The following is a 19869-nucleotide window of genomic DNA, read 5'->3' on the forward strand; positions in this document are numbered from 1 at the left end:
GGTAGCCTTAACTAAGATCGTCCTGTATTTGGAGTTTATTTTCCTGTGCACAAGCATCATCCTCCTCTTATCATGTTACAGATTTCAGCTCAGCATTTTCTGGGTGCCTATATCCCACTACCCTTTACCCTGAACCTACCTCTGTCTGCCACACAACTCTGAGGGATACACTGAAAGGTTTAACTTTGAGCCTTTTACCTGATTTCACACTCTTCAGATTTCATTTCTGTAGTATTGAAATAAACAGCCTGTTATTGGCAAGTCCAGCATTATAGTAGCCAAAATGTGCTGAAATTCCCACCACTTTTAGATAATTCCATAGGATTAAAAAGGCCCTCCAAAAACCAGACACCTCCAGTTAAAATGTACATATACTACCTTAGTGAGAAGGGGGGTTACTGGACAAGGCCTTCCCCATACTTCAGTAAGGGAAGGTTACTTAATGCTTTGACATTGAAAAGACAGAGCAGGATCCTGAAGAAATGGGATAGCAGAGTGAAGTGTTAAGGGAACAAATATCTGGCTGGACCATAGAGCATTACCCACAAAGGTCAATTCAAGGTCAATTCAAGGAGAAGTAGCTTTAAAATCAACTTAGTGGCTAGAATGAGGAGTCCCAAATGAGGAGTCCCAGGCTGGCAGGGCCTGGGAATTAGTGGTAAATTACCAAACTGATGGAAGATGTCCTTTACTTTCTTTACACCTATGCTTTATAGCATTGATTAGACCATAAAGGCTATTGCTGCTTCTTGGCCTATCTTCAATTAAAGCCACTTTTTCTCCTCATATGCTTTTTAAATCTTTTATACTCTATGCCTGTTCTCTTACTTTTTCCACTGCTACTTTCGTTTCCATTTTCCCTCCTCCTTGGCATTTCCCCAAGTCCTACTTCCATCCTAGTCAAATGTAGATGCTTCTAAGATACCTTTGAGAACTGCTAATCACTGTTATAGATTGTGGCGACAGTTCTGTTTATAAAGACTTTTTTTTCTCTGTAATGCATCAGCATGCTCTCTACCTTAGCTTCATGCTAAGGGCTGTTGTGTTTGTACCTCTATGATAAACCTGGGAGGCAAGAGAATATTCTTTTGATTGGGTAGATTTTGAGGTAAAGCTGGTTCTTTTGGTTGAGTCCCTCTCCTTCCCCATCACCCATCTGTCTCAGTGATTTTATTTCAACTAGTTGTGCTGTTTGATAGAATTGGAAATGCTGCAGCTTACATCTGTCTGAGCAGATGGAATGCATTTTGCATGAGTGTTAACTGATTCATGCATTGCATAAAGAAAGCAATCTGTGTTAAAACATTGTGACATTGTAATGAAGCATAATCTGTTGTGTGCTAAAACCTGTTTGCTTATAGAGGGTTTAATTCTTTGCCTTTGCCCATGCCCTCACACACTACCCCCATGGTAAAGCCCAGAAAAACCTTAAAGACAAAAAAGCATTCTGTGACAATGGGAGAGAATGAAAACTGAAAGGAAAAAAAATCTTGATACAAAGGTGGCTTTTGATAGCTGAGTTCTCTTTTATTTTTGTAGTGTATGGTCCTTCAGAGAGAGAAAATAAACAGAACTTTGTGGGTGAAGGAGGCTTCCCACATGGAGAACTAAATTGTCATCTTACACTAGATCATGATTTTACTATACTTTACAAAGCATTTCTAATGTTTTTAGGGTATTTGACATAGTATGGACCCTAGTCTCAGAGAGTTCCTGTATAGTTTCCTTAGCATTAGCACATTTATAGACTGTGACTTTAAACTTGAATTTGTGACCAGCATTGAAGGTTTTATGATGTCACCCATTTCTAGCACCAATACTCAGTACCTTTTTATTTTTGTCCCCTGTAGAGAGTACTATGCTTCTCACAAGGCAGTGAATTGAGGTCTTCCCTTGGTTGCCTACTAGTAGCTATTCATTTATTTCCACCAAATGTTATATGTATACTGCATCCAAGAACATTGCACTTTATTTTTCATTTTGTGCAATTCACTGTTTGAATGCTATAATGCAAAAGAGAGCAGTTCCATTTGCAAATGATGTTACTACATATTTTGACCTATTTTTCCCTACAGGAGTAATAACAAGGGTAATAAAACTCAGTTGAAGCTGCTGTATAAGCACACATAACTGCCTCAAATTGCAGGGCAGTTTCTAAGCTACAAAGCCACTGAAACCATGAAGGCCTTCTTCCGACTCCTTTCATAGTTCTAATAAGCATGACCATGACTGTCCCATATTTCTGGGTGAAGAAAAACGTTAGTTTGTTGGATTATGCCAGTGGTTCAATAGCTTTTTAACTACAAAATTTCTGTTTCAGCATATATTATTTGGTTCCATTTAGCCAAGGTTTGGGTAACTTGGTGGTTTGCTAAGAAAAAAAAAAAGAAGTGAGGACTTTGGAGCTCTCACCATCTCATGTACTCACAATTGATATGACCACAAGAGATATAAACAGAAGATCTTTGGTGAAGAAGTTTTGGGAGTAGTATCCAGGAGTTAGGGGAAGTATGGATAAGAATTAGGTAATGTCACCTAACAAACCAAACTTGTACCAATTTGGCAAGAGCCTTAGCACTTTTATTACTTTTGCAGGCTCATGCACTGACCTTGACCAGCTCATAACTTCCCCTTTGAGGCTCTCTAACTTGAAGAGAGTTGAAGAATTTTGAGTGGCTTCACAGTGGAACTTCTAAGATGATTATAGGGTCAGAAAAATTAAATTAACCTATGGACAAATAATGGCCTTTGAGCTCCTGGAGTAGTCTGTTGCAGTTTAGCATTTCACAGTCATTGTGAGGAAACTCCAGTGTATCATGGTGCACATTGAACTTTGGGCTCTTTAACTCTTTTCCCACATAACCTGGCATAAAAACTATTTTTGTAATTCCTGCTATCACACACACACATATACATACACACACCTTTGCCCATGCATCTCCTCCCTATTTAGAGCCCCATGTGGAGATTTATTTGGTTAGGTCAACACATATTTGCTGAGTGGTGGTTATGTGCCAGGCACTGTGCTAGACTCTAAAGATGTATAGAAAAAAATTGCCTTTAAAGAGATGCCAGTAGAATAATGGAGATGGATAGGTAAATAGACTACAGTTTGGCCCTTGAACAAGGCAGAGGTTAGGGTCACCAATCTACCCACACAATCAAAAAATTCATGTATAAGTTTTGACTTCCCCAAAACTTAACTACTAATAGTCTACTGTTCCTGAAAGCCTTACTGATAATATAAACAGTTGATTAACACATATATTAACACATTAATACATATATTTTATAAGTTATGTGTATGTTATATATATGTATATCTTATATGTATTATACTGTATTTTGTATTATAATCTAGAGAAAGTAAAATATTAAGAAAATCATAAGGAAGATAAAATACATTTATAGTACTGTACTATATTTATTGGTATCATAAGTTTATATATTTATTGAAACAAATCTGCATATAAGTAAACCTGTGCAGTTCAACCCTGTGTTATTTAAGGGTCAACTCTAATTAAGTAAGAGGATCTTATGAAGCCTCAGGATTATGATGTTCCAAGTTGTAATGTAAGTTTCATTTTCATTACTGAAACAACTTGAATGCAGATTTATTCTCGTATTTATAAAGTTATGACATTTCTTCATAGGGACCCAAAAGTGACAACTGTGTCATAAATGATATTTATAAAGACCAGCAACAATCTCTTTGTCACTGTTCTTGAAGGAAGAGTAGTTGCTGTTTTCCCTCACCCCCAAATTGCAGTGTTTTCCCTGAAAGTTGTAGCAGCTTGATTACAGAAGACTTCAATCCTAACGTGCCAAGGTTAAAATAGTATTTATTCAACTCTAGGATTTACCTGCTCAAAGCCAGAAATAACTGCTCCTGCTTACTCTGAATTCTCTCCAAAAGGAGAAAGTCACACCCAAAATTAAATTTCCAACTTTGATACACTTGGCTGTATCAAAACCTTTGTGATTACAAATATCAAATCAGAAATTCTCTTTTCTTTAGTGCCCTTTGTCAGCTAAATGAATATTTCGCCTAAATCAAATGTAATGGGCATGATTTTTGTGACCTAGCACTTCACTAAGTTTTGTGGGATCTATAAAAAATGTGAGTCTCAATAAATTTTTCAGTTATAAAATAGTATTTATCAAACATCTCTACACATTTGTGACTTCCTTAAAACTTTTAAAGCAATTCTAATGTTGTAGTTTGTGGAATTCCTTTAAAAGGCACGAATATGGACTCGCTACTCTTTGTAAGTCCTCTCCAGCCCCATGTCTTTACTTTCCCACAAACACAAGGCTGACATAAACTATCCTGTTAGCCATATTGTCTCATTCCTCCACAGCACAGCACAAAGTACTCCCAGATGCTGTTTGCGGCTGCACTCTTGGTGGCCTTGAAGCATCACTTGGTTTGTTTGCACAAAGTTGGCAGTCAAACAAATGACTAGAAGGACAAAACAGTGTGAATAAAAAACAAGGTTACCAAATGGACATGAATGTAGTGAGTGCCTTGTGGCCTTTCACCACCACAAAACCAATTGAAAAGAAAGAAAGAATGCCCTGGGGATTATGTGGTTTATATTTGCCAACATAAGGCAAAGCAAATCTGGAAGGACAATGTAGGAAGTGCTGAATAGTTGACAGTCTTTCCACAACAGTTTCCTTAATTGCATGATTAAAAATAAAGTTTTTTTGCCTAATCAAAATTACAAGGCCATCAAGGACTGTCTTGTATTCTTTCTGGGGAAAAACATAGTAATTAACTGCCACAGAATGATGGATTTTTCCAACACAGCTGTCACAACTGCTATTTTAAATCATTTGTTATGGTTTAAAATGTGTAATCCCCAAGAACTTGATCATTACTGCAATTCACTACTGGTTTTTCAGTGCCTTAGCCACCCTGAGCTTTGCATTCAGACCATTAACTAACAGAAGTCAGTCATAAAATGTAAAACAACTAATGGCTAATTACTTAATGATCATTTCTGTCTTATTTTCAACAAGATTTTATTTTAAAAAATTGTACAGTGAAGTTTCTAGCATTATAAAACAGGTGCACTCTTGAATTCTTTCATTTTCATCTCTTTTTAAGGCCACTCCCACTTTTTCCTTTTCTTTTCTTCTTTAGTGGCTGTGCCCTCATACTGAACATTATCCCATAGCCTTTGTTTATGGTGTGTCACTCATTAGGTCCGCTCTACCCTTCAGAATTTGCTAAAATGCTATGTCATCTTTATGGTCCAGTTGACATTCTACTTCTTCCAGGAAGCCTTTTCAGTTACTCTACTCATCATTTATTATTATTCGACAATTATTCATTAAAATGGTTTTATTGTATCGAGCATTATGATAGGCACTACAGATTCCAAAGCAAAAGAAATATATTCCAAGACTTGAAGTACTTTTATGTTTCACCTGATTTTATTGATGGAGTGACTAAAACATTGATATAACTATGTGCTTCATAACTAGACTTCATTGCCTTAATGTATTTTTTCACTATCATTTTCTGTATGTAATTATCTTACTCTTGTGTTGTCAGTGTGGTTCTATACTTATAAAGGATTTGAGACGACTGAGTCCCACCTAAGGCTCATCACCTATTCCCTGCTCTACCACTACCACTCTTCCTACTCTCCCTTCCATTACTGAATCTATCTCCTAAATTTGCTAATAGAAATAATGAATAACTGGAACATCAAATTATCTCCATCTGAGCAGGGCCAAAGGCACAGGACAAGCCTATAAAACAAAAATGGAAATCTTGAGATGATGTGCACCAAAAAGAAGTATGGGGGACTGGTTGGTCAGTTAGAAGTCAGCAAGGCTAAGTCTCAAGTGACTAGGACACTGAATAATTTTCTTCTGCAACAGTTGAGTAACTTATAGTTTGATTATGGATCCCCAATGTACAAGTTGACCTGCTTTATTACTTTTGAGATTTTCCCCCAAATTGGAAGTAATCTGAAATGTAGTACATAATTTGACTTTCCAAAAATAAATTTGATACGTTTAGTATTTAATGAAAACTAGTATAAGTCCATTTGTAAACTACAGAATTCTTGTATGACCATCTCTTAATTTTCCTGTTATGTGTATCAAGATATTCTTGCATTGGCTTTTGTTTAAAGCAGACACATATACCTTTTAACAATTTTTTTTATATATGGCTAGTACCCTAAATTCAGGAACATGCCACATTTTCCTTTTATAGGGCAGACTCTGAATGCTAATGTTCAGCTTGGAGCCATTGCAGAGCAACAGCACAGTAGTAAAATGTTTTGCCTGGGGGAAGCAGACTAAATAATGCTACTTATTTGATTATCTAACTTAATTACTAAATAATGCTGCTTATTTGGTTATCTAAGTTAATTACTTAAGAACACAAATTCTTGCCAAATTGAAATAAACACATTGAGGAATTTATGTTCTCTCCTAGAAAATTTCAAATGATCCTGGAAAAAAAAAATACACATTTGTCCCAATTACTATATTTTAGAGTACAACCCTAGAAAATAGTTGTAAGAACATAAATTATTCAGGGATTTTTTTTAGGACTTCATTTAAGACCTTCACAGGGTATCATGTGTTCATTCTTTTGCTTTTAAACTGTATTTAGTCTGTATTTGGGACCTGGAATTCATGTTGTTAATTAATCTCTGCATTTTGTTTTACTCTCTAATTGTTCCAGGTGTATACATATTAAAAACTGTAAATTCCTCTAATAAAGTTATGACTTGACACATTGTTTCTTTTCACTTATCCATCCACTCCCCCTATTTTTTTCTTACCTCCCTTCACACTTTGAGTATCCCTTCTCACTCACCTTTACTTTGCTCACCGTTCCAGATACCTGCTACCTTCCTTGTGGCTACAGGATAAGATTTCCTGGAACTCTTCAGACTCTAATCCTTTCCTTTTCCACCTTCTGCCTCCATCAACACTTAACTATTCATTGCCATTCTTGTAGTTATCTAATCTGAGCATCTAACTCATGCTAAAGTGTTAATGACAAATAATAACTCAGTATGTCTTTCTCTCAGCTAACATTTGAATAATCAGGGAGTTTTATTACTTTAATAAAATTGAGGACATAATGAATGATTTTGTGGCAGGTGGTGGGGTGGAAGAGGGAATTCTTTGACTATTTGACCTTTTATTGCCGCTAAAATTATATTATATCGTATGTATCTATTAGTAATCAAACTTGAATAAGTTGAATGAGCTTGATGACAAGTCAAAGAGATGCCTGAGTTGAAGATATAGATTACTTGATTCCAAATGTCAATAGGTTTGAACTTAGTGTCAAGAATGGCTACAAATCAGTTACTACATATCATCTTCTGTTATTCAAATATGAGAGGGCCTGTGAGCTTACACAATAGATTTAAGCAGCAGTTTCTTTTCATATAATAGGAATGAGAGCTAAGAGAATCTTTTTCTCCTTACTCTCTAATGCTTGAGAATTAAAAAGTCATTTTTTGCATGCAAACTTTGTTTCAGGAATCTTTGTTAATACAGTGCAGATAGTGGCTCCTGTATGATATTGGTAGTTTTATTGATGATAGAAAAAAAATTAAAACCCCACATTTATAGTTTAAGGCTTTCCTTGTGATTTTCCTGTATAAAATTCACACGGACCAGTGAGAACTGTGAGGTTATTTAACACTCAGTCTAGAATCCAAAACCAAAATTCTTTTTTTAGCATTTTCTCTGTGTTTTCAACAATGGTGTATTAAATTAATTTCTCATAAAACATTTGTTGCAATTGAAAAACAAGGCATATCTTAGAAATTGGATTTGCTGGTCCTGGTTCAATATCTGATTGAGGGAGACAATCTGTTTATGACAACATGGCCTTCTGTTGAGATCACAAAACAGCTTCTATATGGCCAGGGAACCACAAGATGGCACCACTGAACAATTAGTTTATCTCAAGATGACTTCTACATTCTTTAGATAAACACTTGAGAATAATGTTATCTTTTTTCAAAACCAACATCAGTCACTTCTAATGAATAAAGTATGAAAGGAAAAAATAGTAACTTTACAATGGAGAAACTTGGCAGACATCACTTTAACCAAGTAATCAAGGTTAACATCACTGGTGATCATTCATACCATATACTCCTGACATGATGTGTTGAGAAGGGCACTTCACTTCTGTGGTGTTCTTTCCCCAAACCCATAACCTCAGTCTAATTTTCAAAAAACTTTAAACAAACCCAAAGTGAGGTATATTCTACAAAATACTTGATGAGTACTTTTGAAAAGTGTCAAAATCCTGAAAAACAAGAAAGAAGACTGAGGAACTGTCACAGATTGCAAAAACCTAAGGAGATATGACAACTAAATGGAATGAGATATCCCAGTTTGGGTCTTACAAAAAGAAAATTAGTGAAAAAACTGGAAAAATCTGAATAAGGATTATGATGTAGTTAAGAGTATTGTACCAATATCAATTCTTAGTTTTGAAAATTGTACTCTGGTTATATGAGATGCTAACATTAGAAGAAGTTGGGTAGAAGATACATAGAAACAAAGATCTGTATGATCTTTGAAACTTTTCTCTAAGTCTAAAATTATTTGAAAATAAAAACTTTTAAGTCAAGATACAGAAGGAATTCTCCAAAATACCAGGTTAACAGGCAGCAATTTTCCATTTATTTATTATATGGATATACCAGACTTCCATAAAAGCTTGCATAATGGTTAGGCATATTAACCCAGTATATGGTTTCATGATCTAGGTTTTAATTCCTCTACAGACACAGTGAGCATGTTTACCAAACATTATGATACTTTGTCTGACAAAATATGTTCATGCAACTTTCAAATGAGAGAATAAATCACAGATAATAAGAACCAAATTGATTATCTTTGCTTTATGGCCATTGGTGGCACCTTAAAGACATTCAATTATGTCACTAAATGTGTGTCATGAGTATGATAACTGTGTATTCTAGCTTTTTAAAAACTCTGTGGCTTACTAACCACTGAGCAAATGATATCTTTGCTACATAACATGGCAAATATTTGTGTTGCACAGAATAGTACTTTAGCCCATAAATAACCTTTGAGAATCAAGAAAGGAAACATATATAACTCCTTTAAAGGATGTGCGAGAACCAGTTTTCATCACGTTGTATTTGTGCATACCAATGTAGAAAATTTTCACTAAAAACGCTTATATAAATGATTAGGGAAACACTTTATAATTCTTGATAAGAGCTAAATAAATAAAAATATTAATGTATATTTTCTTCCAGAGATGCAGACGAATGTCAGAGTCTCCAACATATTCATATATCCACATGCAAAAGGATGAAATTGGACCCCTATCTCACACCACTCACAAAAATTAACTCAAAATGTGTTAAAGATTTAAATAACCTGAAACTGTAAAACTCCTAGAAGAAAACATAGGGGAGAAAACTTCTTGACATTGGTCTTGGCAATGATTTTTTCGGTATGACACCAAAATCACAAGCAACAAAAGCAAAAATAAGTAAGACTACATCAAACTAAGCCTTCTGCACAGTAAAAGAAATCATCAACAAAATGAAAAGGCAGCCTACAGAATGGAAGAAAATATTTGCAAACCATCTATCTGATAAAGGGTTAATATCTAAAATATTAACTTCCTTTTTTCTGATCAATCAATAACCTACAATTTTTCCTTTCCTTTAAAATTTTTTGTGGCTGTCATGCTACCTTCAGATTTTCCTTTCCTTTAGATTTTGGTAGCTGTGATGCTTCACCCAAAACTGCTCACCTGATTCTAGACATTTCCTTATACATTAATTAGTAGTTTCTTCTGAACCCTATCCCAAGTCCAGCTCATTCCCTTAGCTTAGTTGCTATCCTTCTATGTGTACTAATTTCTTAGGGCTGCTGTAACAAATTAACACTAACTGGATGGTTTAAAATAAAAAAAAACTGTTCCTTCACAATTCTGAAGGCTAGAACTGTGAAATCAAAGTGTCTACAGGGCTATTATTCCTCTCAAGTCTCTAGGGAGAAAGCTTTCCTTGCCTGTTCTACCTTTGGGTGATTGCCAGAAATCTAATTCTTCCTTGACTTGCATACATATCAGTCTAATATTCTGCTTCTCCATATCTGTGTCCAAATGTCCCTATTTTTAGAAGGACACTAGTTATTGGTTTTAGAGCCAGCCCCAGTCCAGTATAACTTCATCTTAACTTGATTACATCTGCGAGGACCCTATTTCCCAAAAAGGGCACATTCACAGGTACCAGAGGTTAGAGATTCAGTGTATATTTTTGGAGGACACAATTCAACACATAACACTTTGACACATAACTCTTTCAGGCCTGACCTCATAAACTGAAATCAGCAACCCATGCCACTTCCAATCAGTGCTACAACCATCTATCCAGTATGATTATTTAATGCTTAGTTATTTGGCAAGAACTGGAGTTAAGTCAAGGTGCCAGCATTTCTAGAGTTATTCTAGTTACTGGAAAATCTTCTGATCCATTTCTGACACATGACCCCATTTACAAATTGTGGCATGCTCAATAAAATTGAAGTAACATTAAACACATGAGATTAAAACCTATCAGCCTTAGGGCACCTGGGTGGCTCAGTCAGTTGAGCATCTGACACTTGATTTCAGCTCATTGTTTGTGGGATTGAGCCCCATGTTGGGCTATGCACGGAGCCTGCTTGGGATTCTCTCTCTCTCTCTCTCTCTCTCTCTCTCTCTCTCTCTTTCTCTCTCTCAAAATAAATAAATATTTTTAAAAAACTATCAGCCTTATCAGTGGGGAAAAATAGAGAAGTGCTGACACTCTTATGTAGCATGTAACATTAGTGGTAATGGTAGAGAATTCTTTTCCTTTTGATTTTCTTTGATCAGTTGGCTTTGTTTTGATGAGAGGACTTGTAAGAATCATCTAAAAATAGTATTCATATACTTCAAAGTGGATACTTTATACAAGAGATTTGACAACAAACAAGTAATATATTTAAGGATCACATTTCTGAAATCAATCTTTTGCATTTACTCACTTGACAGGTTACCCAAGATATTAACAATACTATTGAGACACACCACCCCTCATTCGATCATTCTATAAGTAAAAAAGTGTTGCTGTCTTTCACATGAGATCTGTGATTAGTGACAGTCCTTTACAGCTATGGCAACAAATCCACAAATTAGGTGGCTTAAAACAACAGAAATTTATTCTCTTATGTTTCTCAAGGCCAGAAGTCTGTAAGGCCATTCCTCCTCTGAAGGCCCTAGGAAAGAATCCTTTCTTCTCTCTTCCTAGATTCTAGTTGTTGCCAGCAATCCTTGGAATCCCTTAGCTTGTAGTTGCATCACTCCAATTTCTCCTGTCTTCACATGCCCATCCTCCCTTTGTGTGTGTGTCTGTGTCTCTGTGTCTGAATCTCCCCCCACCCCTTTCTCTTACCAAGGCAGCAATCATTGGCCGCTTTAATGCAGTATGACCTCATTTAACTTGATTACATGTGCAAAGACCTTATTTTCAATTAAGGTCACATTCCGAAGTTATCAGTTAGCCTAAATTTGGGGGAGACTGTAATTCACTACAGCCCCCAAATCAAATATTCTTCTAGAAAAGGCGTTATGTTTTAAGTTGAAGCTTAACTCATATCAACACAAAACTGAATTTTGGGGGCTCCTGGGTGGCTCAGTCAGTTGAGCACCTGACTCTTGATTTTGGCTCAGGTAATGATCTAACAGTTCGTGAGTTCAAGCCCCACATTAGTCTCTGTCCTGACAGTGCAGAGCCTACTTGGGATTCTTTCTCTCCCTCTCTCTCTCTCTCTCTAAATAAACTTTAAAAAACGGAACTTTTTTCTATGACTACAAGTTGAAATATGTCCAAAGGCACCAGCCACACAATGAGAATTCATATTCCAAACATCTGTGTCCATTTTTGAAAATTATAAATCTATAACTTGTATTTGCATTTAGGATAAGATTAAATTTTGGAACTCATAACATTTTCAATAAGAAAGAATCTTTCAGAACTTCTTCCTTTCATAAATATCATTGGTTCTTAGTACTGAGGGCATACCAAACAGTTTACAGTCATTGAATTGCTTATGTATCACTCTTACCTATGATCATTATGGAAAAACCTGTTTAGTGTATATGAGGGTCCAGTGGAAAGATGTATCTGTTTAATACCACATACTCAGTTGAAAAAATGTTGAGTATTAACATCTCCTTTTTTCCTATCTTCAATCTGAAATTTTTATTTTCCATTTAGATTCTCTGGTGCCACGTAAACCTAGACTAAATATACTAAGAAAGCAGTACCTTCAAATAGCCAATTATGTCCACTGTTTAATACAAACACAAAAAAGGAAAAATACTCCATAAACTTGCTTGATTTTTCAAGTCAGTTGGTTGGAGTTTCTTTAAAATATTCACAATTTGATTTTTCTGTTCTCTATGTAGTACCTGATATTTCATCTCTGTGTAATATGCTATATTCCATAATAGGCTACAATATTTTAACTTAATTAATTAATTAATTTAAAATTTTTAATTCCAGTTAACACACATTGTTATATTAGTTTCAGGTGTGCAATATAGTGATTCAATGATTCTATATATTAGTCAGTGCATCAAGATAAGTGTACTCCTAATCCCCTTTACCTGTTTTACCCACCTTCCCACCCACCTCCCCTCTGATAACCATCAGTTTGTTTTCTATAGTTGAGAGTCTGTTTCTTGGTTTGCCTCTGTCTCTCTTTTTTTTTTCACTTTACTCATTTTTTTATTTCTTAAATTCCACATATAAATTAAATCTTATGGTATTTGCCTTTCTCTGACTGACTTATTTCACTTAGCAGTATACTGTATCCATTCATCCATTGATGCCTGCTTCTTGATTATATAGATGGCATTTAATGTTTATTACTCTCCTGTGTTTCAGGGACTCCATGAAAAAACTGGTGCATTTACAGCTGTTAAAGTGATGAATGCTCGTAAGGTAATGTATCTTATCCATATATTGTTCAATTTAATGGTATCCTATGGACTTAGATACACAGCTCAGAAAATATTGTATTTTTTTCATCATTATTATACATAATTATAATTATGTTGATCTAGATTTATTATATGTGTCATTTAATATTATTTCTATCCATAGTATATTATCTTTATTATTGATTTATTGTAGTTACACATAAAAAATGTTTCACTCACAACAAAAAGTCTACATATTTTGGTATTCTATAAGAATAAGGAAAATATCTATATTCCTGTATATTTCTAATTTATTATCTGTTTCTAAGGATAGCAAAGAGGAGATTTCCTCTAATTTTGTGTTAATCCTTCTGTGTTCGATCATATACTTTTCCCTGTCCAATCTTTCCTTTTGAGAATTGAGGCCATTAGACTCTCAATGACAGGTAGAAGGAAAGAAATTGTCAGAGATGCACATTTTTCAGACATTTTTGACAGATGAGCAAGAGAGACAGTTTAATTGGCATTGTTCCTGCTAACATTTATAAAGTTGCGTCATGGTTCATAACATATTGTCCTGGAATTTGCTAAGTACTGATTTCTGTCTTCTTTCTTTAGCATGAGTGCCTCACTTTCTCTAGATAATATTAGCATGAACATAGCAAAAGTCAAAAAAATTTCACTTCACTATACCTTAAAGAAAAATTCTCAAATGTTATGTTTGAAAAATTATACATATTCACTGAACTGTTGTCAATGCCATAAACTTATTTTCCAATTTGTGCAAGGAGTGAATTGCTGAAACTATTTAAAGAGTTGCATGCTTTTTATTTTGCCAGTAAATGTCAAATGTTGCAAACCAATGTTAATTTTAAGGGATTTTGAGGTTTTGTGGATTTATTTTGCCCTACAAATCATGGCTTCCAAATAATCAGCCCAGTACTTTTTTAGTGAGACTCTCTAACATACTTATTATCCTTGTTTTGACTTGAGAGACCTTTGACTGACATTTAATCTACATTTTAGATACTCTAACTTTTGAAATATTTAAAACTCATTTTCATACCATAGATAGTTTCAATTACTGTGTTTTGTAAGGAAAAATAGCAATTTACTAACACCAAATTGTAATTTTTCCATTAATATGGTAGTTAAATCTGTTATTTTGAATTTGGTGCCAAGTTTCTGTATATATAAGAATCTGATTTTTAAGTAAAATTATTAGTGAAAATTGAAAGAGGAATAATATTATGTCACTCTTACATTTAATGCCCAAAGAACACAAATTATTTAAGAATAAATCATTTTCAAAGTGTACTAGTAGGTCTAAAAACATTTTGTTCTTGGTTTTGCAGACCGCTTTACCTGAAATAGGAAGACGAGTGAGAGTGAATAAATATCAAAAGTCTGTTGGATGGAGATACAGCGTGAGTACGGAAAGTCTCCTTTAGCTCCCAAGTTGTCTTTCCTTTAATTTTCACCTTTAAACTAACCCTTGTATCATTATCTTTAGAAGGCCATAACTAAAATATTCTTGCCTGGAAGTGATAACATATTATCTTTTAACACATTCACATAGATCAATCATTATATTTGAACACTAACATCGTCAGAAATCAGGGGCTAGAAGAAACAGTTCCCTGAACAGGTAAGTGTTGAAAGCAGGTGAAGGATTAATTATATCCACAGAGTATAGAGCACTCTAGCTGAGTAGCAACAAAGGAGATGATGAAACGAAGAGCAAATTTTGCCTTACATTGGCCCTGGTAAGGTCTTTTTTATACCTTTTACATGGTATTCCAGACTGATTGGCTATTCCCCCATTATGATTCTAAGAAACATTGCTATTGTATATGAGTTAAATGAGGACTACTCTTTTTTTATTGTAAGAACAATAGCAGACAGAAAACCACAGCTATCCAACATAAAAGTCTTCAGATATCTGGCACAGTACTTGAATACATAAAGGAGTGGAAATGCTTTGTACTTGAAGCTCTATAACTTCCTTACAAAGCACTCTCTATGACTAATAATTTGCTAGCTCTAGAATACAATCATACAAAGAAAATTCTTCTTCAGTAGATGTTGGTGACCTATCAAAATATTGTGTGAGCCTAAAAGCAAAATTCCTATTCTTATCAATTTTATTAAAACTTTTTAAACTGTTTATTTATTTTTGAGGGAGAGAGAACATGAGCAGGAGAGGGGCAGAGAGAGAGGGAGACACAGAATCTGAAGCAAGCTCCAGGTTCTGAGCTGTCCACACAGAGCCCAACGGGGGGCTCAAACCCTCTAACCGAGAGATCATAACCTGAGCTGTAGTCAGATGTTTAACTGACTGAGCCACCCAGGCACCCTATTATCAATTTTGTTAATTGACCTTTTTTTTCTTACACTTCTCCTCAGCTATCTGGTATTCAAATATTTCAACCTTTTGTGTCTTAATAAATATGCTCTCAGGATTTAGGATAACTTTTCCCATTAACCCAATCACATTCAGAGAAAGTTTGTATTTATATTAGAAAGGTATTGGTAAACAGTTTCATGATTGATCTAGTAAGTACCAGGCTCCTGTTTTGTTTACAATGTATCTCTGGAATCAAAGCCTATCCAAATAAAACAGGTAGTACTGATTAATCTAACACACTTTAGTAGATCAAGAAGCTGCAAAGTGTAAGGTATGAAAAATATAATTGATTAATTTGGTTTCATCACACATTTCTGTTAATAAGTTCCTTTAAAGATCTTCCCCAAACCTTCTCTGGTATTCTTTCCACAAGGAAAAATATTTTGGTTCTAGAATGGGGTGAAATTATAAAGGAAGTTGTCGTATCCTTGAGCTGTCTCTTTCTGACAAAAATTAGGATATTCAGGCCACGCTGGGACAACTGGCCCTGAGCCAGGAAATGCTATAGCATCATATTACTGAGATATTTGTGAGAGTTTTAAATTACCTACTTGGCCTGATGGATATAATGTACTTATATGTTTCTCACAAGCTCAACTTCCTGTTAATTGAGAATGGCAAACACACTAATGCTTTTCAAACATATCTGATCTTGGTTTATTGGTTTTGGGAGAGTTTACATTTATGTGGGAAACTCACTCTTAAAAGTTTTTCTAGTTGGGAACTTTGAACTCTCTGATTATATATTTTAGTAAGAAAAATAACTGCTAGCTGATCAGTCAATTAGTATTTATAAATCATCTTGAATCCTTTGGGATAAGAAGGTTGTGACTTACACACACATCTCTTTGAGTCAGAGGTTTATGGAAATAGCAATAATGTGGAAGTCCAGACACACAAATCTAAATCCCAAGTCTACCACTAAACAGCTAAGAAATACTTGGGAAACAGGTCTTACTTCTCTAGGCCTCAGATTTCTCATACGTAAAATGCACCAGAATATTTGGCGTACTTATAAACAGAGTTAAAAATATGGTCAAATGCAACTGCATAGCTGCCTTGAGCCCAGCCATTCTTCTATTCTTGCTTGTGGACATGACCTTTCTAACTCAGAAGGAAAAAAAAAGCTCTTTGATAATCAAACTACCAAACAAGTTAAAGGACTCAGGCTGGCCCCTGCTTCTCTTTTACATGTTCTTTGTGTTCTTACCCTCACACCATCATCTCATTCTTATTTACTGCACTCTTTATGAATTCATGTTCCTTTCAACCCAATGATGGTGGCTTGCTAGGTACTGACAATGCCCATGTACACATAGAATTGCTAGTTCCTGAGGTTTATTTCTATACAATGGCAGATGTTGTTACCATTTCAAAGGACAGCCATATCTGAGGTAAAGCAGAAAGTTCAAGGTTCCTACATGACAAGAATGAAAGTCACAAGGATCAATTTTTATCTTTGTAGAAAACAGGTTAAGGAAATTCAAAGAGAACTTATTAACTGAGCTTCCTTGGGAGGCTGGGATGACACTGGAACCTGGACTTCTGTATGATTCTCATGCCACAAGTTAATTGTTTTATTTATTTCTGCCTTTATGACACAATAAATACAGAGAACCTGGAGAAACCAGGCCTCATCCCCTTCTCCCAAAGACAAATAGGTGTCTAGATTTTTTTTTAGTTGTTGAATATTTATGGGTAAATCCACTGGAAAATCCCAGAGAAATGTTAAAGAGTGTTCTTCAGCTGCTAGCCATTTCTCTGAGATTTCAAACTTTTTATAATGTATTATGAATACTTGGGGACATTTCAGAACCTAGTACATTGCCTTATATTTATTTTATAACTATTTTTTAAAGTCTAATTACACTATAGCTAAAGATTAAAAACATTTCCCATCTTTCCTACTGGGTCTGAGAGAATAAACTAAGAAAGAAAATGATAACTGACTAGATATATTCAGCTACCTATTAATTTCAGCTAAAATATCTATTTCCCCCTACCCCCAGGTCATCAAGCCAATATAATTGAAGGAAATTTTGGGGAAAACTAAAGATAAAGGTTAATTCCTTAATTTATTTTCATGCCAGTTGGCCCTTTCTGATTCATTGCCCGAAAGAAGTCAAAGGTATCCTTTTTCACTGGATTTCAGAATAGGAGTTCAACTGTATTTTTAATTTAAAAGTCTTCTTTTCTATTTTTAATTGTTGAGGAACCTCCATACTGTTTTCCACAGTGTCTATACCAACTTGAATTCCTGCCAACAGTGTGTGGAATTTCCTTTTTATCCATATCATTGTCAACACTTGTTATATCTTGTCTTTTTAATTTTAGCCATTCTACTGAATAAAATAAGTAGGACTGAGAAAGACAAATACCATATGATTTCATTCATATGGAATCTAAAAAAGGAAATGAATAGACAAAAATCAGAGTCAGACATAAATACAGAGAACAAAGTGATGGTTGACAAAGGGGAGGAGGTGGGGTAAAATGGATGAAGGGTAGTGGGAGATACCGACTTCCAGTTATGGATGAGTCAGTCACAGGGATGAAAAAGGTACAGAATTAAGGAATATAGTCAATTATATTGTAATAGTGTTGTATAGTGACAGATGGTAGTTACACTTGTGCTGAACATAGTATAACATATAGACAAGTTGATTCACTATGTTATACACCTGAAACTAATGTAGCATTGTGTCAACTATACTCAAATAAAAAAATTAATAAAAAAATTATTTTTGGTCAAAAAAGTCTTTACATACTACAGCATATATTTATTTTGCACAATAACAGTACTCTTGAAAAGTTATATAAATGGAACATTTATAGATGCAGTGAGAGAGTTTTTTTTATTTACAATCAAATGAAATTTAGAGCTAGTAGGCATTCAAAAGACCCAGGTAGTGAATTCTTTTGTCAAGTGGGAGATCACTACCTGAGCCATTTTATATCACCCTCAACTTCATTATACACTATCCTGTATTCATCAATGATTGTGTCATTCATGTTTGTGAATCTTATTTCTTTGTATGTAAGTTCCTTTAAATTAGGAATATTATATCTAAATGCATAAACCAATGATATGCTCATCAGAAATTCCCAACAATTTAAGTTACTTTTTTGTAAGTTAATATTTTAAGATATTTTTCTCCAATGCATTGCATCTGTATACATATAAAGTATGATGATTTTTAAATTATTGAGAAGCAAAAAGCTGTTTTTAGATTGGCTACGAATAGTTACAGATGGATTATGGAAACTACCTAGTTGTCACGGTACAAGGGGACAGTTGAATCTTTAGGGAGAGAGAATAGCTTCCCATTTCACTCCACTATAACAAATGTGATGAAAGTAAAAGCTGATGTTGTAGATTAGGGTAAAAAGTGGAGAAAGGTGTACAGTTCTGATAACACTAATGCAAGTGAGAAGGTGAAGTAACATAGATACTGTATGATAATACCTTACATTTATAGCATTCTTCTTTCAAGAACTTCAAAGAACTTTAAATATATTGTCCTATTTGGTTCTACTAATATTCAATTTAGATAGGTAATGGCTGCCAACTTCCATCAGACTTCTGAGGACAAATTCAACCTTGGGAAAATTAAGTAAATTTCCAACTTTTAGCTATTTGTTGTAAAACCCATGTGTCCTTATGCTCAGTGTAGATGCCCTTTTCTGATGACATCACACTGTCTTCTTCTAGAAATAGCTCTTAAAATTATGTATTCTACCTGGGTGAACCCATCCAAAAAGATAGCTTCAGTTATCACTATAGAGATAATTCTCAAAAACATACCTTTAGCCCTGACCTATACCCTGAGTGGCAGCCTCGTATCTTTATTCAATGTAATTCTACACATCCATAGAAAGGAAGTGCATTTATTCTTATTGATGTAGAAATGTGTGCTTTGGGTATTGAATAAGACATGTGAGTTGCAGAGTAGTGAAATATATATATTCTGCAGGAATAAAAATGTCTGGAGGAATATACACTCAACTGTTACCATTGGTAGGAAGAAATGTTCAATGATTGTGGAGTACTTACATATTTTATTTCATATGTGTAAATATATTTTATCCATATGTATCACTGTTGTGGTTAAGAAAATAAATGACTTTAAGCATATCTTTTAAAAACATTAACACAGATCAAACCAGTACCTTTGAAATGCAGTGAGTCAGAGGGGCACCTGGGTGGCTCAGTTGGTTAAGCACCCAACTCTTGATTTCAGCTCAGGTCATGATCTCACAGTCTGTGAATTCAAGCCTCACCTCAGGCTCTGTGCTGATAGTGTGGAGCCTGCTTGGGATTCATTATCTCTCTCTCTGTCTCTCTCTCTCTCTCTCTCTCTCTCTCTCTCTCTTCAAAAATAAATAAATAAACATTTAAATAAATGCAATGAGTCACAAACCAAGTCAGTGTGGTTACATGTATAAGGATAGATACACAGATCAATGG

The 19869-nt window shown here is 34.8% G+C and overlaps 1 protein-coding gene across 3 annotated transcripts in view; it reads left to right on the plus strand.

Moving 5' to 3' along the window:
• NRK (Nik related kinase) overlaps positions 1-19869 on the plus strand; it is a 138548-nt gene that overhangs the window by 56354 nt on the left and 62325 nt on the right. For all 3 annotated transcript variants that reach the window (XM_023249087.2, XM_019824123.3, XM_019824124.3), the window contains exons 3-4: positions 12960-13016; positions 14350-14421. In XM_023249087.2, coding sequence (XP_023104855.1) covers positions 12960-13016; positions 14350-14421 — 129 coding nt within the window. The remainder of the gene's footprint in view (positions 1-12959; positions 13017-14349; positions 14422-19869) is intronic.

This window comes from Felis catus, chromosome X, assembly GCF_018350175.1.
Source record: "Felis catus isolate Fca126 chromosome X, F.catus_Fca126_mat1.0, whole genome shotgun sequence".
NCBI lineage: Eukaryota > Metazoa > Chordata > Mammalia > Carnivora > Felidae > Felis > Felis catus.